We start from the raw sequence: 25,046 nt of genomic DNA, 5'->3' as shown, positions 1-25,046 counted from the left end.
CGTCAGACAGAAGAGCGAAGTATAACGTCAACCTTCTGAAGGACCATAAGACCAAGGAAGATTTTGGATTGACGCTGAAGAATAAGTTTTCAGTACTACAGGATCGGTCTGAGGAAGAGGAAGACAGTGTACTCAACAGATGGCAGAGACACGCTTAGGTCAGCATGCCAGGAAGTGCTTGGAATTAAGAAACACCAGCAGAAAGAGTGGATCACAGCAGAGTCCTTGACTAAGATAGAAGACAGAAAGAAGAAGAAGGCAGCAGTCAACAACAGCAGGACTAGAGCAGCAAAGGCCAAAGCTCAAAAAGAGTATGCTGAAGCCCACAGAGCAGTGAAGAGGAATATTAGGAAGGATAAGAGAGATTATGTGGATGGACTGGCTGCAGAAGCAGAGCAGGCAGCATACAGCGGTAACATGAAACAGCTGTATGATACTACCAAGCGACTGTCTGGAAAGTTCAGCAAGCCAGAACGTCCCGTTAAAGACAAGCAGGGAAAGTCTATAACAGGAATAGAACAACAGATGAACAGATGGGCGGAGCACTTTGAGGAACTCCTGAACAGACCAGCACCACCAAATCCACCAGACATCGACCCAGCCAACGAGGACCTCCCAATCAATTGCGATAAACCAAGCAGAGCCGAGATCAGAAAAGCCATCACCATGATGAAGAACAGTAAGGCGGCTGGACCTGACGACATCCCAGCAGAGGCCCTGAAAGCAGACCTGGATACTTCAGTGGAAATGCTGTACCCCCTCTTTGAGAAGATATGGGAAGAAGAAGTGATTCCGGCTGACTGGAAAGAGGGATATCTCATCAAAATCCCCAAGAAAGGAGACCTCAGCAACTGTGCCAACTATAGAGGAATCACACTCCTGTCGGTGCCAGGGAAGGTCTTCAACCGAGTCCTCTTAGAGAGAATGAAGGATGCCGTCGATCCACAGCTACGAGATGAACAGGCAGGTTTCCGGCAGAACAGATCATGCACGGACCAGATAGCAACGCTCCGCATCATAGTCGAGCAGTCTATGGAGTGGAACTCCTCATTGTACATCAACTTTGTTGACTATGAGAAAGCGTTCGATAGCGTGGATCGAGAGACCCTCTGGAAGCTCCTTCGGCACTATGGCATCCCAGCAAAGGTGGTCAACCTGATCAAGAACTCATACGACGGCATACACTGTAGAGTGATCCATGGAGGGCAGCTCACAAACAGCTTCCAGGTGCGAACCGGAGTCAGACAAGGATGCTTGTTGTCACCACTTCTCTTTCTTCTCGTCATTGATTGGATTATGAAGACATCCACTTACGAGCGTAGGAACGGAATCCAGTGGACGTTGTGGACTCAGCTTGATGACCTGGACTTTGCCGACGACCTTGCACTCCTTTCACACAGTAAACAGCAGATGCAAGAGAAGACCAACGTAGTGGCAGCCACGTCATCACAGGTTGGCCTCAACATCCACAAGGACAAGACCAAGATCCTTAGGATCAATTCCATCAGCAACGACCCAGTCACACTGAATGGACGCCCCCTGGAAGAAGTACAGTCCTTCACCTACCTAGGTAGCATCATCGACCAGCAGGGTGGCACAGACGCAGACATCAAAGTAAGGATTGGTAAGGCAAGAGCAGCCTTCTTACAGCTCAAGAACATCTGGAGCTCCAGAGAGCTGTCTTTGGCAATAAAGATTCGACTGTTCAACTCCAACGTGAAATCAGTCCTACTGTATGGAGCTGAAACCTGGAGGACAACCAAAACAACCACCAGGAAGATCCAGACCTTCATTAATAGCTGCCTCAGAAGGATTCTCCAGATCCGCTGGCCAGACACCATCAGTAACATCCACCTCTTGGAGAGGACCCGTCAACTCCCAGCAGAGGAAGAAATTAGAAGGAGAAGGTGGGGCTGGATAGGACATACACTACGCAAGCAGCCAACCAACATCACCAGACAGGCACTGCGGTGGAACCCCCAAGGCAAGCGGAAAAGAGGCCTCCCAAGAAATACCTGGCGACGCGACCTTCAGGTTGATAGCAAAAAAATGGGCTATACCTGGAACCAGCTAGAGCGAATGGCCCAGGATAGAAGACTCTGGAGATCTGTGGTTGGCGGCCCATACCCCGGTTGGGGTGACGGGCATGAATGAATGAATGATTTCTTCTGAGCAGGTTAAACACTAGAGGTGATGGGATCCCTTGTGCACTGCTGTGTGCATGTTTGTGTGTGGCTGTGGGGAAAACCTGGTTCATTAGATACGACAGGTAACTATTGATGAGTGTAGATCCAGATTCACGCTTTAGAAGTTTGTTTTGCTTCTAAACAGATTTTTCCATCACCTTCTCTCTTTCCTGAATAAATCTTTATTCTTTCTTAAATAAATCTCTTTTTGTTTTTAAGATAAGTATTCACAAGTGCTATGTGGCTTACAGGAGCAGTAGTTAGGGTAACTCTGATAAACAAGGGTGCAGAGATTCTGGTACTTCTTTGAGTCAGGGGCTTGGTATCACAGGAGAATGAATCAGAGATTCAGAGATTAGGGTGCCCATTTTGTCAGTCTGCAAAGCAAAGCTGGGGCTGGCATAAACCCAGAGGAGAGTGCTTGAGTGAGTGAAAGGCTGGTGGTGCCAGGGAGCTGACATCCAAATACTACTAGTAAGACTCTGTAGGAGGAGGGGGTGGAGTAATGAGGTGACTCTCCCTCACCAAGAAACATCAGAGTGGAGCAGAGAGAAAAAAAAATCTTCTCCTGCCACCATCTCTCAGTGTGTCAAGCACTTTACACAGAGGACACCTGTGAATACACAGAGGAGGCCAAATGTTACTTACTCCAATTTCTGCAGTTTGCAGTTTGAGTGTTTCAGTCCATCGCACAACAGCCGCACTCCGGCATCTCCCAGTTTATTACCACCCAGGTTGAGCACTGTCAGGCTCTGGTTGGTTCTGAGAGCAGTGGCGAGATCCCTTAAGCCAGTGTCTGTGAGACCACAGTCCCACAACCTGCAGGAGAGAGAAACACAGAGACGGGGGATCACAGTCTGAAGGGGGTGCATCACAGCTGTTCCCAGGCAGCTCCGCCCACCAGCCCCCTCACTGACCAATCCACCTGAAGAATGAAGTAGAAGACCTGCTACCCCACCTGTCCCAACCCCCACCCAATTGCAATGAGGAACCAGGGTTGGGTAGGACTTACCACCTCAGTCCCACCCCATGCACTTAAAACTTTACCAATCAGCAAAGTGAATGGTACACAAACCCCAATCCTTAAACCTCTGCCATTGACCAATAAGGATGAAGGTTCTGGGCAAGATTTCCTCACACAGCACCGCCCCTCACCCTTTCCACTGGCCAACCAGAATTTAAGGGGCAGCTATCTGGGCACCCTAAGTCCCACCTACCCAGCTCTCAGCCAATCAGATTGGACTTGCCACTGATCAGCCCCGCAATGGTGTGACCCAATCAGAGCAGCCCCATCGCTACAGGGAGGCTGCAGGGGAGCCCTCCCCAGGCAGCTGGGCCAGGCTCTGAGCAGGAACTGGGAGATTCTGCCCCTCTGCGCCCCAGCACTGGCTCTGCTGCTGCCCTGCAGGACACAGACGTCTCCTGCCTCTGCTCCCGGCTCTGACCCTCAGGCCTGGGGAGGGGAGGCAGCTGAGAGCTCAGCACTGGCAGCGTCACACCCACCTACCTCTGAGAGCAGGAACCAAAGGCTGGGGGAATATGAAGACAGAGAACAGCCCCACAACCAGGGGTATCTCCAAAGTTTGGGGAAGAAGAGCCCCTGACAGAAGTGTGACCATGTGACCCTGTTGGCAGGGTCACATGGTGGAGTTATTGCAACAGAAACTCTGGTGGAGTTATTGCAACAGAAATTTTCTACTGGATTCTGCATCCCCCCCTGCAGAGACTGGGCTCCTGGGGGAGCTGCCAGCCAGCGGAGTGTGGAACTATGGCAAGAGCCTGGCTATGAACATGTGCATCTCAATGACCAGCCCCCAGCATGGCTGTCACTTACTGTGACGCCTCCCTCCCTCCAGGGCTCATGGGGAACCCTCTGCACCCCCAACAGCTGCCAAATCTTGAGCAAATGTAGAGACACCCCTCCCACCAGAAATATCACCTGCACAACCTCTTCCATCACTACAGTTGCCTTGAAAATATGGTCCCTCTGCCGAATGCAGAGGGGAGTCCCAATGTTTGAGAGCCAAAAAGAGCCCTGCATTTGTATGAGGGAGGGAAGCCCCCACTCCCTGGGAGGCCCCCAGGTTCAGTCATGGTTGGTAGAGCCTCAGAGATATTTTGGAGGCAGGAAGAGAGGCACCCCAATGTGATGAGAGATTCTAAGTTTGTGTTGAACAGTGAAAGAAAAAACCTCATGGGTGTATGTGGGAAACTACGGAGATAAGCGCTAGTAGGGGGAGGTGGGGAAAGGGTGTTCTTGATTAAGCAACGGAGAAGAGCTCGAAAAGATGTAAAGGTAAAGAAGGAGGGAAGACTAATAAGAAATTGAGAAGCAAAAGACCCCAAAGTGGGGAGGAGACACATGAAAGAAAAAAAGGACACAACTGGGATAAAAAAGGAGAGACACCCCACAAATGAGGAGTGGTGTTGTGGGTTTTTGGAAGGCCGTAGCTGTGTCAACAGTATGGGAGTTTATTCGTTGCCCTTGGCGCTGATTCTGGAGGCAGAGATTCTCTTTGGGAATTTGGTGCTGGGCTCAGATCTCTGGAAGAGGAGCCTCTGCTGTGTGACCTTCTCAGTACAAAACAGATGAATAAATGTAAATATGGCAAGATTCACTTAGAGTTTATCCAGGCTCCCTGTCACTGATTTCTCCTCCAATCTGCAAGGTGCTGGACACCTGCCACCACTTGGCTGATGGTAATGCTGGTGTCAGAACAGCACACTGGTGCTAGAAGAAAGAGCAACATTACACACAGACAGTCCTGCCCTGAGGATCCTACCATTTAAATAGACAAGAAAGTTAAAAGGTAGGGAAAGGAAATATTATTGTTATTTTTCAAATGGAGAATTGAGACCCATAAGAGATTGAATGATTTGTCCAAGGTCACACAGTGTCTTGAGTTAGATCCAGCAATTTAATTACATGACCATCCTTTGTCTTGCACAGAGCTGTGCTTAGTCCCTCATGTTTCTCAGTTTCAGAAGTGCCCCCATATTTTTTAATCAACATGATGTCTTTTTCCACCTTTTTTTCTCATGGTTGAGGTTCTTAAGGAAGAGCTACTTACCAATCAGGTATTGAACACTAGGGCCTGAGCAAATTTTGAGGCTTCTCACTGTGAAACCTATTGTGATTTGGTAAAGTGTGTTGGAAAAATTTGAAAAGATCTAACTACTGACTAGACCGTACCCAAGCAAACATCGGAAGAGCTGTTCGAAGGGAATAGAAAATGGGTTCGCTAGAAGTGAGGGCACTCTAGTGTGTGTGAGTATGGGGACAATGGGGGTGGGGGTGGAGGGAGGTCGGACTGACTCAGATGTTTTTGAAATGTCACGTGCCATTTCCAGTATTTTAGAAATTCACCATACATTTCAAGGGCAAAATTGTGTTCTATCAAAATTACAAGAACTTTAATTGTTTTCATTATGTACTAGGATGGCTTACAAAAATGGCCACAACTAAAAAAAACCAGTGTTTAATTTTCACCAAAAGTGGTAGAAATCTTCAAAATATGTTTGATAATGTAAGTATGTACTGAAAATTGTACTGTTTTTGAAAGTTCGGGAAATACTTAGATCCAGGTGATATATTGTATACGTTTTCACATACTTTTTTTCTTTGGTTAAAGCAAAAGTTTGTAATCATAAAACAATATCAGCTTGTACCATGAAATGCAATAAATAAATAAATGGTCATCATTTGTACATTGGACTGATTTGAGAACAGTTTTTCTGTCTGCAATTTTTATAAAGATATGAAGAGAAGAAGACTTCTACCCCCTAGTTATAAAATGTTTTTGTTATTACCTCTTCAGCTCTGTGGCCATCAGGGATAACATGACCCCCTCCTTTTCAGAATTCTGCCCTTTCGCAAAATAGGAATACTAGAAACACTACAGGAAATCTATGTCTTCACATATGACTCTGATCCTTAAGCTTGTAGGCTGATGAAGGACAGTAAAATCACTTAGATTTCATTATTTATAGATGCCCTTGAAAGCACGGCTGCTTTAAGAAGCTCCTTTTTGGGCCTTTCTTTCACATTAATAAGTACTTTTCCAAAGACATAATCATTTTCTCACATCGAGGCAGTATTGCTCATTCCAAATGTTCAAAGTTCATGAGTCAGGCCCCTAAAATCATGATTAAAAATAATGTGTTTGTGGTTTTTTTTCATAGCCTTCTAGTTTCTGTGTGTGTAGGTTACACGTGGGTCACATTTTTTTATCTTCTCTCCACAATCACGAGGGCCCCAAAATATTATTAAATAAAAATTTAAGGTAAAATTCTCAAATATTCACATTACTCAAGAAGCTGAGGCTGAATAAAACCCCCACCAAGAATTGTAAACCTCACAATAAAATGGCAAAAATTTGCAAAACTTGGTTCTTTGCACAGTGGATTCTGTAATATGGCCAAATAGTGGATCTGAAAAATTGAAATTGTAATATTTCTTTCCCCTTCCCATTGTCTGTCCTAGAATAAGATGCTCACACAGGATAAAGGACTGTCTCCTCTTTCAGGGATCTCAACCCAACACCAGACTCCCAAGCAGAAACCTGCCTCCAGAATAGACTGTAATCAAAGTGCAATGCAGACAGCAAAGTCTCTGGCTGCTTGCACAGCTCCTTCCTTTCCAAAACTGCAAAACCCAATAAAACTAATACAACACATGTTGCCCCAAAACTAAAACCTTGTTTACGTGCTAAAAAAGAACTGGGAAGACTATAACAGAACTGCCTGGCGACACCTGCCAATAAAACATTTCCAGTGCTGAACACACTGGGGCCCTGATTGCAGCTGGGGCACTTAAGCAATACCATGATACACTAATCATTAAATAACAAAAATCTTGTTTAAATCAGAGTTGTGCGGTGACAGCTTATGCCCTTCTCACACTGCAGAAAAACAGGAAATACAGAACAAAGGTAAACAGCCACATTGCCCCCTGGAGCTGGCAGTAGCCACTTGGAATTAAGTGCATGCCCTCCAGATGCAATCACTGTGTTAGGTATAACTGTACTGAATGGTGATGGAATAAGTGGAAGAAGCTTGGAAGAGCTATGACTGTGACAAGAGGAGATCTAGGGATTAGCTTGAGCAGCAGCATCATAGAGCTGTGACTGCGATATTAGGGGATCTGGTCTGAGTCTCCCTGCTGTGTGTTATCTCAAAAGAAAGAGGAGTATGTGAACCATGAAATTCCAGTCGGCATCATTCCAGTACAGAATTGTGGAGGTTGTGTCAATAGCAGGGCACTGGGTGCTATGGCTACTGTCAGTGGTGACGTGGGATATAAGAGCAGTCTGTGGATTTAATGATGGGTAGGGGAGAGTGTAGGTTTAGGTGATAACCTGTGTGCAAGTCTCAAGGGATTATAAAGGGTATGAAGTGGCTATTACATTTTACAAATGTGGTATTCTCTTAGGGGAGTAGGCTCAGTGTTTGAGTGCATGACAAGGCCAGGTAGCTTCTGTCCATCACAATGAAAAGGCAGAGTGCAAGTGTGTGTGTTATGGGCATTCTGAGACATCACTCAGAGAGGACAGAGTTAAAGTTCTGTGAGCATTTACCTTAATTTAATCCTTCTGCCCATATATTTACAGTTCATTCTCAGATTTCTACCCTGGGAGGGGTTTCACACCTCGAAGTTGAAGGCTCAGAGGGGTGGTAAGTGGCCCGTTTTAGTCTCAGCTGAAAAAGAATACCCCATGGAGATGAAGACAGACTGAAAAAATAGCTCTCAGACATGTGAACTGCTCCATTCTTTTCTGTGGGTGTTCTCTTCCCCCTTAGTGCTGGAGAGTTTCTGATGTGTGTCAAACATACCTGTCTCAGGAGTGTTTTCTTGGTGTGTGCTCTGAGCATGCCTGTTCTAAGCTAGAGGGCAGGGCTTCCCAAAATCCTGGCTCACATGCAGGATAGGGAAACAGGCTCAGACACCCCCAACAGGCAAGCCCCCTGGCACCTGGCTCACTTGAGGGTGGGGAGGATAAGGGTCAGACTCCCATAAATGGACAGGGGCTCCCAGAGCCAAGCACACAGTGGGAGGCAGGGGACAGGAAGTGGGGCTCAAACACCCACAAAGGGACAGTGACTTCCAGATTACATGGAGAGGTTAGGGACAGGGGCTCAGACATCCCAGAAAGGCAAGCTCCCCTCCAGAACCTGGCTCACATGAAGGGGCACTGATGGGGACACACCCCCATAGATGATCAGGCCCCTACCTGGGGCCCTCACACTCACACAGGAACATGGAGAAGAGTTCAGACACTACAAGGGGGACAAGGGACCCCCAGTTACATAGGGAATAGGGGCTCAGACTCTCCCTTGAAAAGCAAGCTCCTCCCGAACCTGGCTCACATGAGGGGAGCAGGGAAGGGGTAGGTCATGCTTCCTTAGATGGACTGGGGAAATCCAGATTGTGGCACATGCAAACCATTCTCCCCCTGTGCCCCTAGACCCCCATTACCTGAGCCTCAACCCCTTTTCCCACCTACTCTTTCACCCCAATTGACTTCCCCTCCCAGCAAGCACTGGCTTATGTGTTTTTTTCAAACAATAGTTTCAGCACCTTCTGAATATTGTGCCATACTAAGATTCTATTTCCCACAAATTATCCCCCCCCCCCAATAACAGAAGCAGATTGGCATAATACACCTTCTTTTACTTCAGATTTCTGCCCTAGATGAGATTTGGACTCACAGTGCCAGGGGTGTTACTCAGATGCAATTACCATAACATATCGCTGGAGTCACCCAGGTCCTGTGATGGGTAGTTTTCCAGATAGCAGTCTCTGTCTCTGCACATGCTCAGTGTAATACATTAGGCACATAAATAGGTACACAATTCTTCTGAAGTGCCTATTGGGAGATGAAAACTTTCTCTGAAATAATGTTTTAATTTGATTTCTCCCAAAGGACTTGTGGGTACCAGGCCCTCTGTTGGGGAACCCTGGAGCATTTGAGACCCTGTTGTGATGACTTGAGCTCTAGATTGATCTTTATCTATGAGCATAAATAGGTTGCCGGAATGTGTCAACTTTAAGAAGAGCTGGGGGGAGGGGGCTGTATTGCAAGAACCGCTTGGTCAAATTAGCCCAATGTTGGGTCACTAGCAGAAGCCCTTGCACCCATAAGACATGCCAAATTCAAGGCAATCTGATTAACTGGGTAGATTTTAGACCTCTCAGGCACCTAGCTAACTTGAAAAAGGAGGCTGGTCTGAACCTTAACTATTGCAAAGCTGTCTCTTTACTGTAATAAAAAATACAACTACCCTAAATAAAATGTGGAATTTATTCAGCTAGCATCAATACATTGGTGATAATTCACTTGTCAAGAAGAGAAGCTCACTGGAGACACTTTTGGTTGAAACACTGGAACCCAAACAAGAGCGCTGCCCCACACATAACATTGGCTGATGAGCATCATTTGAGCCATCACAGTGTTTGGCCACAAACCATGATTAAGGAACAAGCACATGGAGGTTCTGCTGATCAAATCAGTGCTGTATCTCGTGGTGAACATTGAGATGCAGGCAGCCCGTTAACTGGTAAAGTGGGACAGACTAAATGGAGTGGACAGGCACAGAACACACAAGCAGAATAAACAGTGCAACAGTGACCTTTTGAATGTAATTTTGCTGTTGGGGGAAGGTGGGTGAGTCTTTGCATTTGGGTTTTCCTTAATTCTTTAGGTGGGAGTTGCTAGGTGGGGATTAGCTAAATGGAAGGAAATAGGAAGGGAGGCGGATGAAGAAGGCGGGGGGAAGGAAGGAAAGAGGTTGAGATGCACTGACTGTGAGGGGATGGGAAAGGACAGGGTTGTAACAAACAGCACAAAGAAGAGAAATGTTGAGAGTGACAACTTGTAGCAGGCAGTCTGACATCAATGTCTACCAGTCTCTGCTGAGGCTGCTTCTCTGTCTGCTCCTACTGGCTGGGAGTCATCTCTGGTCCTGGGCTTGGTTCTGGAGTTTCGTGGAGGATTAAGATGATGGCATTAAACTGGAAGCAGAAGCTGACTGTCAGCCAATGGAGGAATCGGAGCACTGATCTGATGTGGTCATAGTGGCATAAATCACAGAAGAGGTGGAGAGTTCTCTTCTATCGGCTGGTACATGTGCAGTGTTAGACTGAGTGTTAGGTGCAGTGAATTACAGGATCCAGTCTGGAGAGGAGAAGTAGATTGAACTATTTGGCTAAGTCTTTGTCTGGGCAGAATGTGTGAAGTTTCTGAACAAACTGGTGATTCCTATTCAAACTCTATGACAGTTCGTACCTCTAGATCACCCCTTGGGGTGAGGGTGGGCCCCCTCTCATCCCTAAGGACCCTTTCTGGCTGGAGGTATTGCTATAGCACTGATTTGGAGTGCAACCCACAAAACAGTCTGGGTTCACCCTGCTGTTCTTCACAAGTTAACAGGTATATAGTCTCTGAGAAGGGGGCTGGGTTCCTAACACCCTCAGTGTCAGAGGACCAGGCTGAGCACCTGGGCTCTAATAAAAAGCAAAGCAGAGTGAAGATAGTTCTTCTGCTTCTCCAAAGGGTTCAGGCATCAGAAAGTCTTCTGCAGCTTCTCTGTGGAGCAGAGGAGCGCTAGTTCTGCTTCTCTCTTAAGTTCAGCCTGTCCTGAGCTTTGATCCTCTCTTTTAAGGAGCCACCTCTCTCCAGGTGCAATAGGTGTCACAGATGTACCAGGCTGGGGCTGAGTGTGCCCAGTGGAAATCATTAACCCCTTTCAGACTGGGGTGGGAATCTCTCCCACCACATACCCCACCCCTCAAGATAGCAGTCAGGATTTCCCGATCTGATCCTTATTTCCCCAGCAGACCCTGTCAGAGCTGGTTTAGTCCTCTGGAGCCTCAGGTTTGGAGCATACTCGGTGAAGAAGGGACGTTGGAGATTCTAGCTGCAAGGCTGAAACAAGTCTCCACTGAGCATCAACAATGAGATTTTTCAAATGCTTCGAACTTTGAAAATTGGGGCAGAAATAGGCATATCCCTGGCACAAATGCTTCCCCGTGCCAAATTTCAAGTTCCTGATCAAAAGCATAGAGGGAAATAGAGCTTCTCACTGAAAAGTTCACCAGAATTACTCTGGGGAAACAGTGTGCTTCCCTAGCCTGTGGATGAGAATGGATGAACCATAAGGCTGAAATTTCACAACAAATATCCAGCTTGAAGCAGAGACTCAACATGGAAAATTTAAGCCCATATGGTTAAGGTTAGCAAAGTTATAAGCAACAGAAAACAGGGTCTACTGATGGAAGTGTCAGTCTATCAGAACAGCAGGTAGCACTTCCAGCTTCCCTTCAAATATATGTACTCTGCAAAGCAAAACATAGCTTTTGACATTAGCAAATATAAAATCGACCGAAGGCATGATACATCCATTGTACATCGTAGTGCACACTGGGTAGTGCTTTCGTAGCTCTTGTAATATAATATTCAGAAGAAAGAGAAAGATACATCATGATGCAGGAAGAAAAGGTAAACACCTGACTGGTGAATTCTAGTCCTGGGTGACATATTCTGTGCTTTCTAATTTGTCAAGAACCATGCTGTGCTATCTTGGGTGCATATTTTGAAGCACAGCTTCTGTGTGAGGTGAATGTGCTGTGACATTAATTGCTTCCCAGAAGGAGTGTATGTAGCCCTCCTTTTCATACTGTACTGCTTTGTCCCTAATTAATAAATTAAGCTAAGCTTGGTTATTTGGTCTCTTAAATACATTTAATATTAAACCACAAGTGTTGCCAAGCAATGGCTAGACCTCTGTGAATATTGTTAGACTGACACAAATGTCCCTGGGGGGGTAGATAAGTAAGACATTAAGGGTACGTCGATACTACCCGCCCAGGTCGGCGGGTAGTGTTTAACTTCTCGGAGTTCGATATATCGCATCTCATCTAGACGCGATATATTGAACTCCGAACGTGCTCCCGTCGACTCCGGAACTCCACCACCGCGAACGGCGGTGGCGGAGTCGACGGGGGAGCCGCGGACTTCGATCCCGCGGCGTGAGGACGGGTGGGTAGTTCGAGTTCAGCTACGCTATTCGCATAGCTGAACTTGCGTACCTTAGTTTGAACCCCCCCTTAGTGTAGACCAGGCCTCAGATGGCAGCAGTTCCTTTCTAAGCAACAATGACTTATGGGAGCCCCTCCCTCTGATGCTCCACAAGAACAATTGGTTTTCCCTTCCCTTCAAGACTGAATTCAAAGTCCTCGTATTAATTGTCAAGGCCCTAAATAAGTTATGATCTAACGTTTACACTAGAGAACTCCACATTGCAACTTGCAACAGTGTGACTGTACTGGAAGCTGCAATGATGCAGTGCATCCACACTAGCCATTCTATCTTGGGTGCACACAATGCACTATGTTCACTAAGAATTCACTCTGTAAATGCTCCAGGGCCTGTGGGTTGTTGCACCTACCCTGCATTTCCTCATTCACGGAGAAGGTGCATAATGTCTATGGTTTAGAGTGTTTGTGTGCACTTAGTTTGCTGCATTGCCTGCTTTAAATGGTTGGGTCTTGCACAAGGATCTGCACATGTGTTGTGAGAAGCAACACCCTGCACTTGCAGATGCTATTAAAGAGGGTCAGCAGCTCCTAATGCCACTCCCCACAACTCCCTACAGATTCTGGGCCTTGTGGCCCAGAGTGGATCATGAAAAGCACCAGCAGCTTTGGGTGTTTGTGCTATGTGTAGTAAGTGCAGGCCCTGATAAAGGCCCAGTATGAGGCCAGAGGCCTGAACTGAAGTAACGAACAAGACTTTGCTAACATAAAGCAAAGTTAAGCTGTGAGCCAGAGGCCGGCCCGGTTCACAGAAGCTGGCAAGGAAAAGGGCTGATGCTGCAGAAAAACATATTCACCTAGCATATCAAAGGATAAACACAGCATTAGAACATATTATACTGAAACATTCCATAGATAACGAAAGGACAGGCCGACCCATCCCAATGACAGGGGCAAAAGGGTAAAATGATGGATAGAGTTGTTTTGTTCGAACCAACATGTACAAGGTAGAAGGCGGTGCCTTAATAGGTAGAAAGGTTGTAACCTGCTACGTAGAAAGGTGGCACCTCAATACGTCAGGTGTGATGTGTAACTTGTTTGTATCTGTGTATAAGAATGCATCCTTGGGGCGGTGTCTTTGTCCAGCCTAGGGGGCAGTGGAAATCCCGCCACTGACTGAGCTGAGTCCATTGTCAGGGAGTACATATGTACTGGCTAGCTGTATCGCAGCAGCACCTTGGACTACGTTTGCCGGGGAGCCGGAGGCTGTACTTTTTTCGACAATAAACCTGGCTGACGTGCCTTCGTACCTTACTAGACTTTGTGGTTATTGGGGGTTCTCATCGGGTCTGCTGGGTCAGCTATCTTCGAAGAGCTGGGGCAGCACACAGAGGGAACACACGCACGCAGCTGAGTGATATTAACATCGGAGAGAGCAGAGCACCACACCGGTAATGCTCTGACAACACTATGGACAGCGAGGAGCTGGATTTGTTTTCCTTTAATTCATTTCTTCAATCATGTTTGCTAGTTTTTTAGACAGAGTTTGCTTCTTTGTTTAAATTTTGTTATTTTTTCAGATGTTTTGTTTGTTTAGTAGCTAAACTCGGTTTCGCGCTATCCTTTTTTCCTATAGGAGCTAGAGATGAGAGTGCTCTGGGCCCAAAGGAAAAATAACCTTGAAGGTCCTCCATGCAGCCCAGAGAATATCACAAAGTTCTTCCCCACCTGCTGTAGTGCAGTCCCTTTGGACTGGAAGGATGGGAACATTCAGTGGGTGATAAAGTACCATGGAAAAAGGATTTAGTTGGGATCTGGGCCCAAAGGAAAAATAACCTTGAAGGTCCTCCATGCAGCCCAGAGAATATCACCAAAGTTCTTCCCCACCTGCTGTAGTGCAGTCCCTTTGGACTGGAAGGATGGGAACATTCAGTGGGTGATAAAGTACCATGGAAAAAGGATTTAGTTGGGATTGGGTAGTGCAGAGGGTAGGGTTCATCTGGGTATAAATTTGTTCACTCATTACCCTGCTCTATGTTCTCTTTAGCATATCTCAGGATTGTGGAAATTGCCGCGGATGCTGTCAACAGGTAGTCATTATGCATTGTGGGGCGTCTGCGTTATACATATAAATCGGGGGTTAGTGAGCACTGCCATGGTGTAGCAATTTATGTTTTTGCACAAGAATTCCCAATGCACCAAACAATTTTTTTTACATTGACATGGGTTTGAAGTTCTACTGCTATAACATTATATTTTTCATTCATTGTGTCTTTGTAAATCTGAGAGGTGGGTGTTTGAGGCCAATTCTCTTTGGAATATTTTGATTAATACATCCTACATTTTTTTAATAAAAAATATGAATTTTTACAACTAACTCCAGTGAGCAGCTGCTTTGCCAGTTCTTGTGCTAAAACAGTGCATAGGGATAAGGTGGTGGAAAATATGTGATTGTATTTCCTCTGAGCAGGTTAAACACTAGAGGTGATGGGATCCCTTCTGCACTGCTGTACGCACATTTGTGTGCGGCTGTGCAGAGTTACAGGTATGGTACGGAGTTTTGCTGTTGCTGCCAAGGCCAAAGGCCTATAGCAGACAGTCTCCACTGTGCTCCACAGGGACAATCTCACTGGAGAAGCCCAGATTCAGACTCTTGGGCATTGGAGCAAAGTGTTCTCAACTGCTAGAACTCAGCAGTAGAAGGCCTTCTGAGAGGGGATCAGGGCCTTCTGAGAGGGGCCTGGCCATAAAGCAAAATGGAAGATCACCTCTTTGCTAAAGCCCTTGCCAGGAACAACACCAGGGTCAGCATGAGATGGAGATGGTGTAATAAGAGGAAAGATAAAGAATAAGAGAAAAGAAAATTGGGTTGGTGTGACACAAAGCGGCCTTGGCAAAGGGCTGGCAAACTCAATACACCACAGGCCTGGCAAACTCAATACACCAAAGACATCTTATAGGATATTTATTCATCAAATATAACATGTAATGTATCTACAGAACACTGTGTTGTCTACCCTGGCCACATCCCAGAACATTCAATGGAAAAACAACGAAGACCATGGCAAATGATCAAAACCACTTGGCAGTGAAAAGGAACAACACAGCAGGCAGAGGATCACCAGCTAGTTCTGCAACTGACTGAGATTTCTGGAGAAAGCTTAGTTCATTAGATAGGACAGGTGACTATTAACAAGTGTAAACCCAAGTTCGTGCTTTAGGATTTTGTTTTGTGTTTCAACCAGTTGTTTCCATCACCTTCTCCATCACCTTCTCTCCTGGATAAATATTTATTCTTTCTTAAATAAACCTCTTTTTGTTTTTATGATAAGTGTTCACAAGTGCTGTGTGGCTTACAGGAGCAGTGGTTAAGATAACTCTGATAACTGGGGTACACCACATCTTTGGGTGCAGAGATTCTGGTACTTCTCTGAGTAGCCACAGTCAGGGGCTGGATATCACAGGAGAATGAATCAGGATTCAGGATTGGGCTGGCATAAGCCCAGAGGAGAGTGCTTGAGTGAGTAAAAGGCTGCTGATGCCAGGGAGCTGACACCCAACTACTACTAGTAAGACTCCCTCTAGCTGTAGGCAGGGGATAACGAGGTGACTCCATCCCCGAGAAACGTCAGAGTGGAGCAGAGGGAAAAAAGTCTTTCCTCCCCTCCACCATCTCTAACTGTGGCAAGCACTTTATACAGGGGACACCTGTAAATACACAGAAGAGGCCAAATGTTACTTACTCCAATTTCTGTAGTTTGCAGTTTGGGTGTTTCAGTCCCTCACACAGCAGCTGCACTCTGGCATCGCCTAGTTTATTATCAAAAAGAACTTGTGGCACCTTAGAGACTGAATCCAGTTTATTATGACTCAGATTCAGCTCTGTCAGGCTCTGGCTGGTGCTGAGAACACTGGCGAGGTCCCTGTAGCTAGCATCTGTGAGATTACAACTCCACAATCTGCAGAAGAGAGAAACACAGAGAAGAGGAATCACAGTGTGAATGGGGATCGTCACATCTGATCTGACAGGCGGCTCCACCCACCAGCCCCTCTCCCTGACCAATCCACATGTGGATTTAGAGGTAAGAAATGAGGGAAGACAAATGAGAAGTTGAGGAGAAAAAGGACCCAAAGTGGGGAGGGTACACGTGAAGGTAAAAAAAGATGCAACTGGGATAAAAAAGGAAAGACACCCCACAAATGAGGAGTGGTGTTGTGGATAAGCTTTTGGAAGGCGGTAGCTGTGTGAACAGTATGGGAGTTTATTCGTTGCCCTTGGCGCTGATTCGAGTCCATTCTGGAGGCAGAGATTCTCTTTGGGAATTTGGTGCTGGGCTCAGATCTCTGGAAGAGGAGCCTCTGCTGTGTGACCATCTCAGTACAAAACAGATGAATAAATGTAAATATGACAAATTTCACTTAGAGTTTATCCAGGCTCCCTGTCACTGATTTCTCCTCCGATCTGCAAGGTGCTGGACACCTGCCACCAATTGGCTGAGGGTAATGCTGGTGTCAGACCAGGACACTGGTGCTAGAAGAAGGAGCAACACTACACACAGAAATTCCCTGCCCTGAGGATCCTACAATATAAATAGACCAGACAGGTAAAAGGTAGGGAAAGGAAATATTATTATTGCCATTTTTCAAATGGAGAACTGAGACCCATAAGAGACTGAATGACTTGCCCAAGTTCACACAGAGAGTCTGAGTTTATATCCAGCAATTTAATTACATGACCATCCTTTCTCTTGCATAGAGCTGTGCTTAGTCCCTGGTATTTCTCAGTTTCAGAAGGGCCCCCACATTTTTTTAACCAATTGGGTATTGAACATTAGGGCCTGAGCAAATTTTGAGGCTTCTCACTGTGAAACCTATTGTGATTTGCTAAAGTGTGTTGGAAAAAATTGAAAAGATCTAACTACTGACTAGACCAGACCCAAGCAAACATTTGAAGAGCTGTTGGAAGGGAATAGAAAAATTCAGAACGGGGTTCCCTAGAAGTGAGGGAACTCCAGAGTGTGTATGAATGTGGGGACAATGCGGGGCGTGGTCGGACTCACTCAGATGTTTTTGAAATGTCATGTGCCATTTCCAGTATTTTAGAAATTTGCAATAGATTTCAAGGGCAAAATTGTGTTCTACCAAAATTACAAGAACTTTAATTGTTTTCATTATGTACTAGGATGGCTTATAAAAATGGCCACAACTAAAAAAAACCCAATGTTTAATTTTCACCAAAAGTAGCAGAAATCTTCTAAATATGATTGATAATGTAAGTATGTACTGAAAAATTGTACTGTTTTTGAAAGTTTGGGAAAACTGAGACCCAGGTGATATACTGTATGCATTTTCACACACCTTTTTTCCTTTTTTTAAAGCAAAAGTCTGTAATCATACAACAATATGAACTTGCACCATGAAATGCAAAAAAAAAAAAAAGTCAGTTTGTGGACTGGACTAATTTGAGAATAGTTTTTCTGTCTGCAATTTTTATGAAGATATGAAGACACGGAGACTCCTATCCCCTATTTATAAAATGTTTTTTGTTATTACCTCTTTAGCTCTGTGGCCCTCAGTGATAACTGGACCCTCTTCTTCTCAGAATTTGGCCACCCTAGCTATTGAGGAGGGAAACGTAACCCACCAAACTCTTTGGGTTTCAGTCCAGTGCACCCTCCTGTACCCCAAATCCTTTATCCCCAGCCCCACCCCAAGGCCCGCACCCTCAGCAGAGCCTCCCCGCCCCCATATCCCAATCCCCTGAAACAGCCCTGTTCCCCCTCCCACATTCCAAATCCCTCAGTCCCAGCCTGGAGCACCCTTGTGCACCCCAAAACTCTCATCCCCGGACTCATCCCAGAGTCTCCACCCACAGCCAGAGCTCTCACCCCCTCACAACTCCTTTCCCCAGCCCGGAGCCCCCTCCCACACTCTGAACCCCTCAGCCCCAGCCCGGAGCCTCCGCCTGTACCTGAGCCCACACCGCAGCCTGAGCCCTCGCTGCCTCTCATATCCCAACCCACTGACTCAGCCTGGAGCCCCCTCCTGCACTCTGAACCCCTCATCCCCTCAGCACTGCCATGGTGTAGCATTTTATGTTTTTGCACAAGAATTACCAATGCACCAAACAATTTTTTTTAAATTGACACGTTTGAAGTTCTAATGTTATAATATTGTATTTTTCATTCATTGTGTCTTTGTAAATCTGAGAGGTGGGTTCAAGGGCGGCTGTAGGTATTTTGCCGCCCCAAACATGGCAGGCAGGCTCTCTTCGGTGGCTTGCCTGTGGAGGTTCCCATTCCCACAGATTCAGCGGCCCACCTGTGGGAGGTCCACCGAAGCCGTGGGACCAGCGGACCCTCTGCAGGCAAGCCACTGAAAGCAACCTGCCTGCCACCCTTGCAATGACCAGCAGAGGGCCCCTGTGGCTTGCCGCCCCAGGCACGCACTTGGCGTGCTGGTACCTGGACTGCCCTGGGTGGGTGTTTGAGGTCAGGGCAAGCAGAGATCACTGCATCTCCCCTCAGCTGCTGTTGGGCTGGCATACGAGTTTCCATTTGCTGAAAAATTGAAATAATTCTCTTTGGAATATTTTACTTAATATGTCATCCATTTGTTAATCAAAATTATGAATTTTTCAACTAACTCCAGTGAGCGGCTTGGCAGGTGACAGAATCAGCTTCATAGAGCTTAAGGCCACAAGAAACCATTAGCTCATCTAGTCTGCCCCCTTGCACATCACAGGCCATTACATTTCCACTGAAGTCCCGCTGTGTTGAGCCCTGTTATTCTGAGTTATCAAAGTGCTTCTGGAAGGCTGGGAAGGGGCAGTGTGCAACTGCACTGGGAGAAGACTCATTGCAAGACTGCTGCTGCTTTGCCAGTGCTTGTCTTAAAACAGTGCAGAGGGATGTGGTGGTAAAAAACATGTGATTGAATTTCCTCTGAGCAGGTTAAACACCAGAGGTGATGGGATCCCTTGTGCACTGCTGTGCACATGTTCGTGTCTTGCTGTGCAGTGTTACAGGTATGGCAGGGAGCTCAGCTGTTGCTGCCAAGGCCAATGGCCTATAGCAGACTTTCTCAACTGTGCTCCACAGGGACAATCCCACTTGAGATGCCCAGGTTCAGACTCTTGGGCATTGGAGTAGAGTGTTCTCAACAGCAGAATTCAGCTGTAGAAGGCCTTCTGAGAGGGGATCAGACTGACCCCTGGCCTGGCCATGGTCTGAGCAAAATGCAAGAACACCTCTTCGCTAAAGCCCTTACCAGGAACAACACCAGGGTCAGCATGAGATGGAGATGGTGTAATAAGAGGAAAGATAAAGAATAAGAGAAATAAAATTGGGTTGGTGTGACACAGGGAGCTCTTGGCAAAGCATCCCTGTTCTTTGCAAACAGTTCTCAGCTCAGGCCTGACAAACTCAATACACCAAATATGTCTTATAGGAAATTTATTCATTAAGTATAACATGTAACATATCTACAGAACGCTGTTGTCCATCCTTGCCACCTCCCAGAACATTCAATAGAAAAGCATCAGAGACCATGACAAATGATCAAAGCTACTTGAAGGTGAAAAGGAACAACACAGCAGGCAGGGGATCACCAGCTAGTTCTGCAACTGACTGAACTTTGTGGGGAAAACCTGGTTCATTAGATAGGACAGGTAACTACTGATGAGTGTAGATCCAGAGTCATGCTTTAGGATTTTGATTTGTGTTTCAACCAGTTGTTTCCATCACCTTCTCTCTTTCCTGGATAAATCTTTATTCTTTCTTAAATAAACCTATTTTTGTTTTTATTATAAATGTTTACAACTTCTGTGTGCCTTACAGGAGCAGTGGTTAAGGTAACTCTGATAAACTGGAGTATGCTATATCTTTGCCCTGGTTTACACTACGAGTTTAGGTCAAATTTAGCAGCGTTAGATTGATTTAACCCTGCACCTGTCCACATGACGAAGCCATTTTTGTCTGCTTAAAGGGCTCTTAAAATTGATTTCTATACTTCTCCCCAACAAGAGGATTAGCGCTGAAATTGACATTGCCTGGTTGAATTTGGGGTAGTATGGCTGCAATTTGATGGTATTTGCCGCTGAGAGCTATCCCAGAGTGCTCCATTGTGACCACTCTGGACAGCACTCTCAACTCAGATGCACTGGCCAGGTAGACAGGAAAAGCCCCGGGAACTTCTGAATTTCATTTCCTGTTTGGCTAGCATGGCAAGCTGATCAGCACAGGTGACCGTGCAGAGCTCATCAGCAGAGATGACCCTGGAGTCCCAGAATCGCCAAAGAGCTCCAGCATGGGTCAAACAGGAGGTACTGGATCTGATCGCTGTATGGGAAGACGAATCCATGCTATCAGAACTCCTTTCCAAAAGACAAAATGCCAAAATATTTGAAAAAATCTCCAAGGGCATGAAGGACAGAGGATATAACAGGAACCCGCAGCAGTGCCACATGAAACTTAAGCAGCTCAGGCAAGCCTGCCAAAAAAACAAAGAGGCAAACAGCTGCTCTGGGTCAGACTCCCAGACATGCCGCTTCTATGATGAGTTGCATGCAATTCTAGGGGGTGCCCCCACCACTAACCAACCCCTGTGGGTTTAGTTGGGTTTGTGCTGCACGTTAACCCGAAAACTGCAGCCTCTTCTTTTAAATGGCCAACCCGTTTTAAATGGCCAATCCAATAGGTGCTTGGTAAGGGAAATGAGGATGCTGCGGTTTGAAACCATTCTCATATGTTATGATGGCTAAAGAAGCCAAAAGACTGTGGCTTACCATGGTTGCCTGCAAACCAAATTCTGTTGTTCAGCCCTGCGTGTGGAATCCACACAGGAGCAAGACAGGCCACGATGGAGACCAAACTAGAAAGGGAAACCCACCTGGGAACTAAGGAGGCTACAGTGGGCACCCAAACTCTCTGGAGAGTGTCTGGTTGCTCCTCTTGCTGGAGCACCTGCAGCAGGAATGGGATGTCCTGCAGGCCCAGCTGTGGGGAAAACTGGGCTGGTAGAACAACCCCCAGTGGAGAGGATCTTGAGGTGGGGTGTGTGTAGCTGGGTGGTCACCGGCTCCTGCCCTGAGGGGCTTAGAATAGTCCAGCAGAGGGCTGTGGCTGGAGCAAGCAGCTCCCAGGCTGATTGAGGAAGTAGGCACAGCTGGGAGCCATGCCCCAAACAAACCACAGCCGGCCTTATAAAAAGCCTTTGAGCCAGGAGCACAGACAGTCTCTCTCTGCCTTCAGAGAGAGAAGGGCCTGGCTGCTAGGGTGCCTAGAGTGAAGCAGGGCTGGGGAAAAGCCAGAGGGGCTGGGGAGCTCCAGGCTGGCAACTCCCCAGGCTGCAGGGCCTTGTCCAACGCCCCATAGAGACACTGGGTTGCAGAGAGAGGCAGCAGGTCCAGACCCAACCTTACCTATGATGAGTGGCTGACACTGCAGTCTGCCCCAGAACATGGGGGGTAGTTGGTGACTGGCAGTAGCCTATGACTGAGGTGAGGTAGGGATAGGGGGTGGGGGTTCCCCAGGGAGGGGAGACCCTGAGACTGTTAGGGATATGGGTTTCATCTATCGCCCCACCACAGTTAGAAAATCACATTGTAGCAAAGCCATCCACAATGACCTGCACAATGATAGCAGCAGCACTTTGATTCCTTTGGCTACTTGGATCACAGCAGCCCCCAGTGTAGATTTGCCCACTCCAACTTGATTCCAGACCGACCGGTAGCTGTATGGCGTTACAAGCTTCCAGAGGGCTTATTTGTAAACTCTGAGGGCTGCTCTCATCTTGGTATTCTTGCACTTCAGGGCAGGGGAAAGCAAGTCACAAAGTTCCATGAAAGTGTCCTTACACATGCAAAAGTTTCGCAGCCACTGGGAATCGTCCCAGACCTGCAACACTATGTGGTCCCACCAGTCTGTGCTTGTTTCCCAGGCCCAGAATCAGCGTTCCACAGCATGAGCCTGTCCCATTGCCACCAGGATGTCCAAATTGCCGGGGCCCGTGCTTTGAGAGAAGTCTTTGTCCATGCCCTCATCACTCTCGTCACTGCACTGCCGTCGCCTCCTTGCCTGCTTTTGCAGGTTCTGGTTCTGTATATACTGCAGGATAAAGTGTAAGGTGTTTACAATGCTCATAACAGCCGCGGTGATCTGAGCGGGCTCCATGCTTGCCGTGGTATGGCGTCTGCAGGAGAGCAGGAGAGCAGAGTGGCAGCGGAAGTGATGGTTGGAAGACCAGTTTTGCAGACTTACTGCACTGTCCGCTGCCAGGACGCAACAGCCTGTGTCCGTTAGTTGAGCTGAGTGGGCTGCACGATTGCTGTAGTATGGAGAGCCAAGAGCAGGAGAGCACAATTGCAGTGGAAGTGGCGGATGACGATGGTCATATAGAGGACCTCTGAGACCACCAGGAGAGTGGCAGTGGAAGTGGTGGTTGGAAGACTAATTTTTCCAGCCTATTGCAGCATCTGCAGCCAGAGCAGGAGAGCAGAGTGGCAGTGGAAGCAGTCCGTTGATGATGACGGTTAGCAGTCCTACTGCACTGTCTGCTTAAAGCAGTATGACATTCGCACGAAAAAAAGGCACGAAACGATTGCCTGCCATTGCTTTCATGGAGGGAGGGGTGACTGATGACATGTACCCAAAACCACCCGAGACAATGTTTTTGCCCCATCAGGCATTGGGAGCTCAACCCAGAATTCCAATGGGCGGTGGAGACTGCGGGAACTGTGGGATAGCTATCCACAGTGCAACGCTCCGAAAGTCGACACTAGCCTCAGTACTGTGGATGCACTCCGCCAACTTAATGTGCTTAGTGGGGACACACACAATCGACTGTATAAAATCGCTTACTAAAAAATCGACTTCTATAAGTTCGACCTAATTTCGTAGTGTAGACACACCCTTTGAGTGCAGAGATTCTGGTACTTCTGTGAGTAGCCAGAGTCAGGGGTTGGATATTACAGGACAATGAATCAGGGATTCAGTGATTAGGGTGCCCCTCTTGTCGGGCTGCGAGTTAAAGCTGGGTCTGGCATAAGCCCAGAGGAGACTGCTTGAGTGAGTGAAAGGCTGGTGGTATCAGGGAGCTGACACCCAGGTACTACTAGTAAGACCCCTCATGGGCTGTAGGCAGGGGGTAATAAGGTGACTCCATCCCCGAGAAACATCAAAGTGGAGCAGAGAGAAAAAAAAACTTTTCCTCCCCTCCACCATCTCTCACTGTGTCAAGCACTTTACACAGAGGACATCTGTAAATACACAGAGGAGGCCAAATGTTACTTACTTCAGTCTCTCCAGTTTGCAGTTCGGGTGTTTCAGTCCCTCGCACAGCAGCTGCACTCCGGCATCTCCCAGAGAATAATGAGCACCCAGGTCCAGCTCTGTCAGGCTCTGGCTGGTTCTGAAAACAGCGGCAAGATCCCCACAGGCAGCGTCTGTGACACCGCAGCTCCACATTCTGCAGGAGAAACCCAGAGAAGGGGGATCACAGTGTGAACAGGGCTCATCACAGCTGTTCTGTTAGGTGGCCCCACCCACCAGCCCCTCTCCCTGACCAATCCACGTGCAGAATGAACTAGAAGGCCTGCTCCCCTGCCTGTCCCAACCCCCACCCTATTTCAATGAGGAATTAGTGTGAGGTTGGACTTCCTGCTTGAGTCCCACCCCTTACACTTGACTCTTGACCAGTCAGCACTGTGAAAGGACCAGAACCACCTGGTGACATCTGACATTGCAACATGTTCAGTGCTTAACACACTGAGGTCCTGGTCGTGGCTGGGGTAATCAGTAATAAACTAATTAAATGAAAAATCTTGTTTAATTCAGAGTTAAGGTTGCCCGATGATAGCTTATGCCCTTCTCACACTTCAGAAAACCAGGAAATACAGAGTGAAGGCAATAGCCATTGGAAATAAGTGCATGCCCTCCAGATGCATTCGCTGTTTTAGGTGTAACTGTACTGAATAGTGGCGGAATAAGCTGAAGCAGCTGGGAAGAGCTATGACTGTGATATGAGGAGATCTAGGGATTAATCTGAGGAGCATCATAGAGCTGTGACAGGGACATAGAATCATAGAATTCAAGATCAGAAGGGACCATTATGATCATCTAGTCTGACCTCCTGCAAGATGCAGGCCACATAAGCCGATCCACCCACTCCTTAGCAAGTGACCCCTGCCCCATGCTTCGGAGGAAGGCGAAAAACCTCCAGGGCCATTGCCAATCTTCCCTGGAGGAAAATTCCTTCCCGACCCCAAATATGGCGGTCAGCTGAACCCCGAGCATGCGGGCAAGACTCTCCAGCCAAACCCTCTGGAAAAGGTTATATCATACCAGGCACATAATTGACCTATTGACTAAGCCCGTTATCCTATCATACCATCCCCTCCATAAACTTATCTAGCTTAATCTTAAAGTCATGGAGGTCCTTCGCCCCCACTGCTTCCCTCGGTAGACTGTTCCAGTATTGCACTCCCCTGATGGTTAGAAACCTTCGTCTAATTTCAAGCCTGAATTTCCTGACTGACAGTTTATATCCGTTCGTCCTCGTGTCCACATTAGCACTGAGCTGAAATAATTCTTCTCCTTCCCTGGTATTTATCCCTCTGATATATTTAAAGAGTGTAATCATATCTCCTCTTATCCTTCTTTTGGTTAAGGAAAACAAACCGAGCTCCTCAAGTCTCCTTTCATACGAAAGGCCTTCCATTCCTCGGATCATTCTAGTGGCCCTTCTTTGTACCTGTTCTAGTTTGAATTCATCCTTCTTAAACATGGGAGACCAAAACTGCACACAATACTCCAAATGAGGTCTCACCA

The 25,046-nt window shown here is 47.0% G+C and overlaps 1 protein-coding gene across 1 annotated transcript in view; it reads right to left on the bottom strand.

Moving 5' to 3' along the window:
- LOC120394565 (NACHT, LRR and PYD domains-containing protein 3-like) overlaps positions 1-25,046 on the bottom strand; it is a 142,355-nt gene that overhangs the window by 71,276 nt on the left and 46,033 nt on the right. Inside the window, exons 9-11 of the mRNA XM_039518784.1 lie at positions 23,512-23,685; positions 15,963-16,178; positions 2,835-3,005 (exon numbers count right to left, since the gene is read on the bottom strand). Of these exons, the coding sequence (XP_039374718.1) occupies positions 2,835-3,005; positions 15,963-16,178; positions 23,512-23,685 (561 nt within the window). The remainder of the gene's footprint in view (positions 1-2,834; positions 3,006-15,962; positions 16,179-23,511; positions 23,686-25,046) is intronic.

Source organism: Mauremys reevesii, unplaced genomic scaffold (assembly GCF_016161935.1).
Source record: "Mauremys reevesii isolate NIE-2019 unplaced genomic scaffold, ASM1616193v1 Contig66, whole genome shotgun sequence".
Classification (NCBI taxonomy): Eukaryota; Metazoa; Chordata; order Testudines; family Geoemydidae; genus Mauremys; species Mauremys reevesii.
This window is presented reverse-complemented; position numbering and strand designations above follow the sequence as displayed.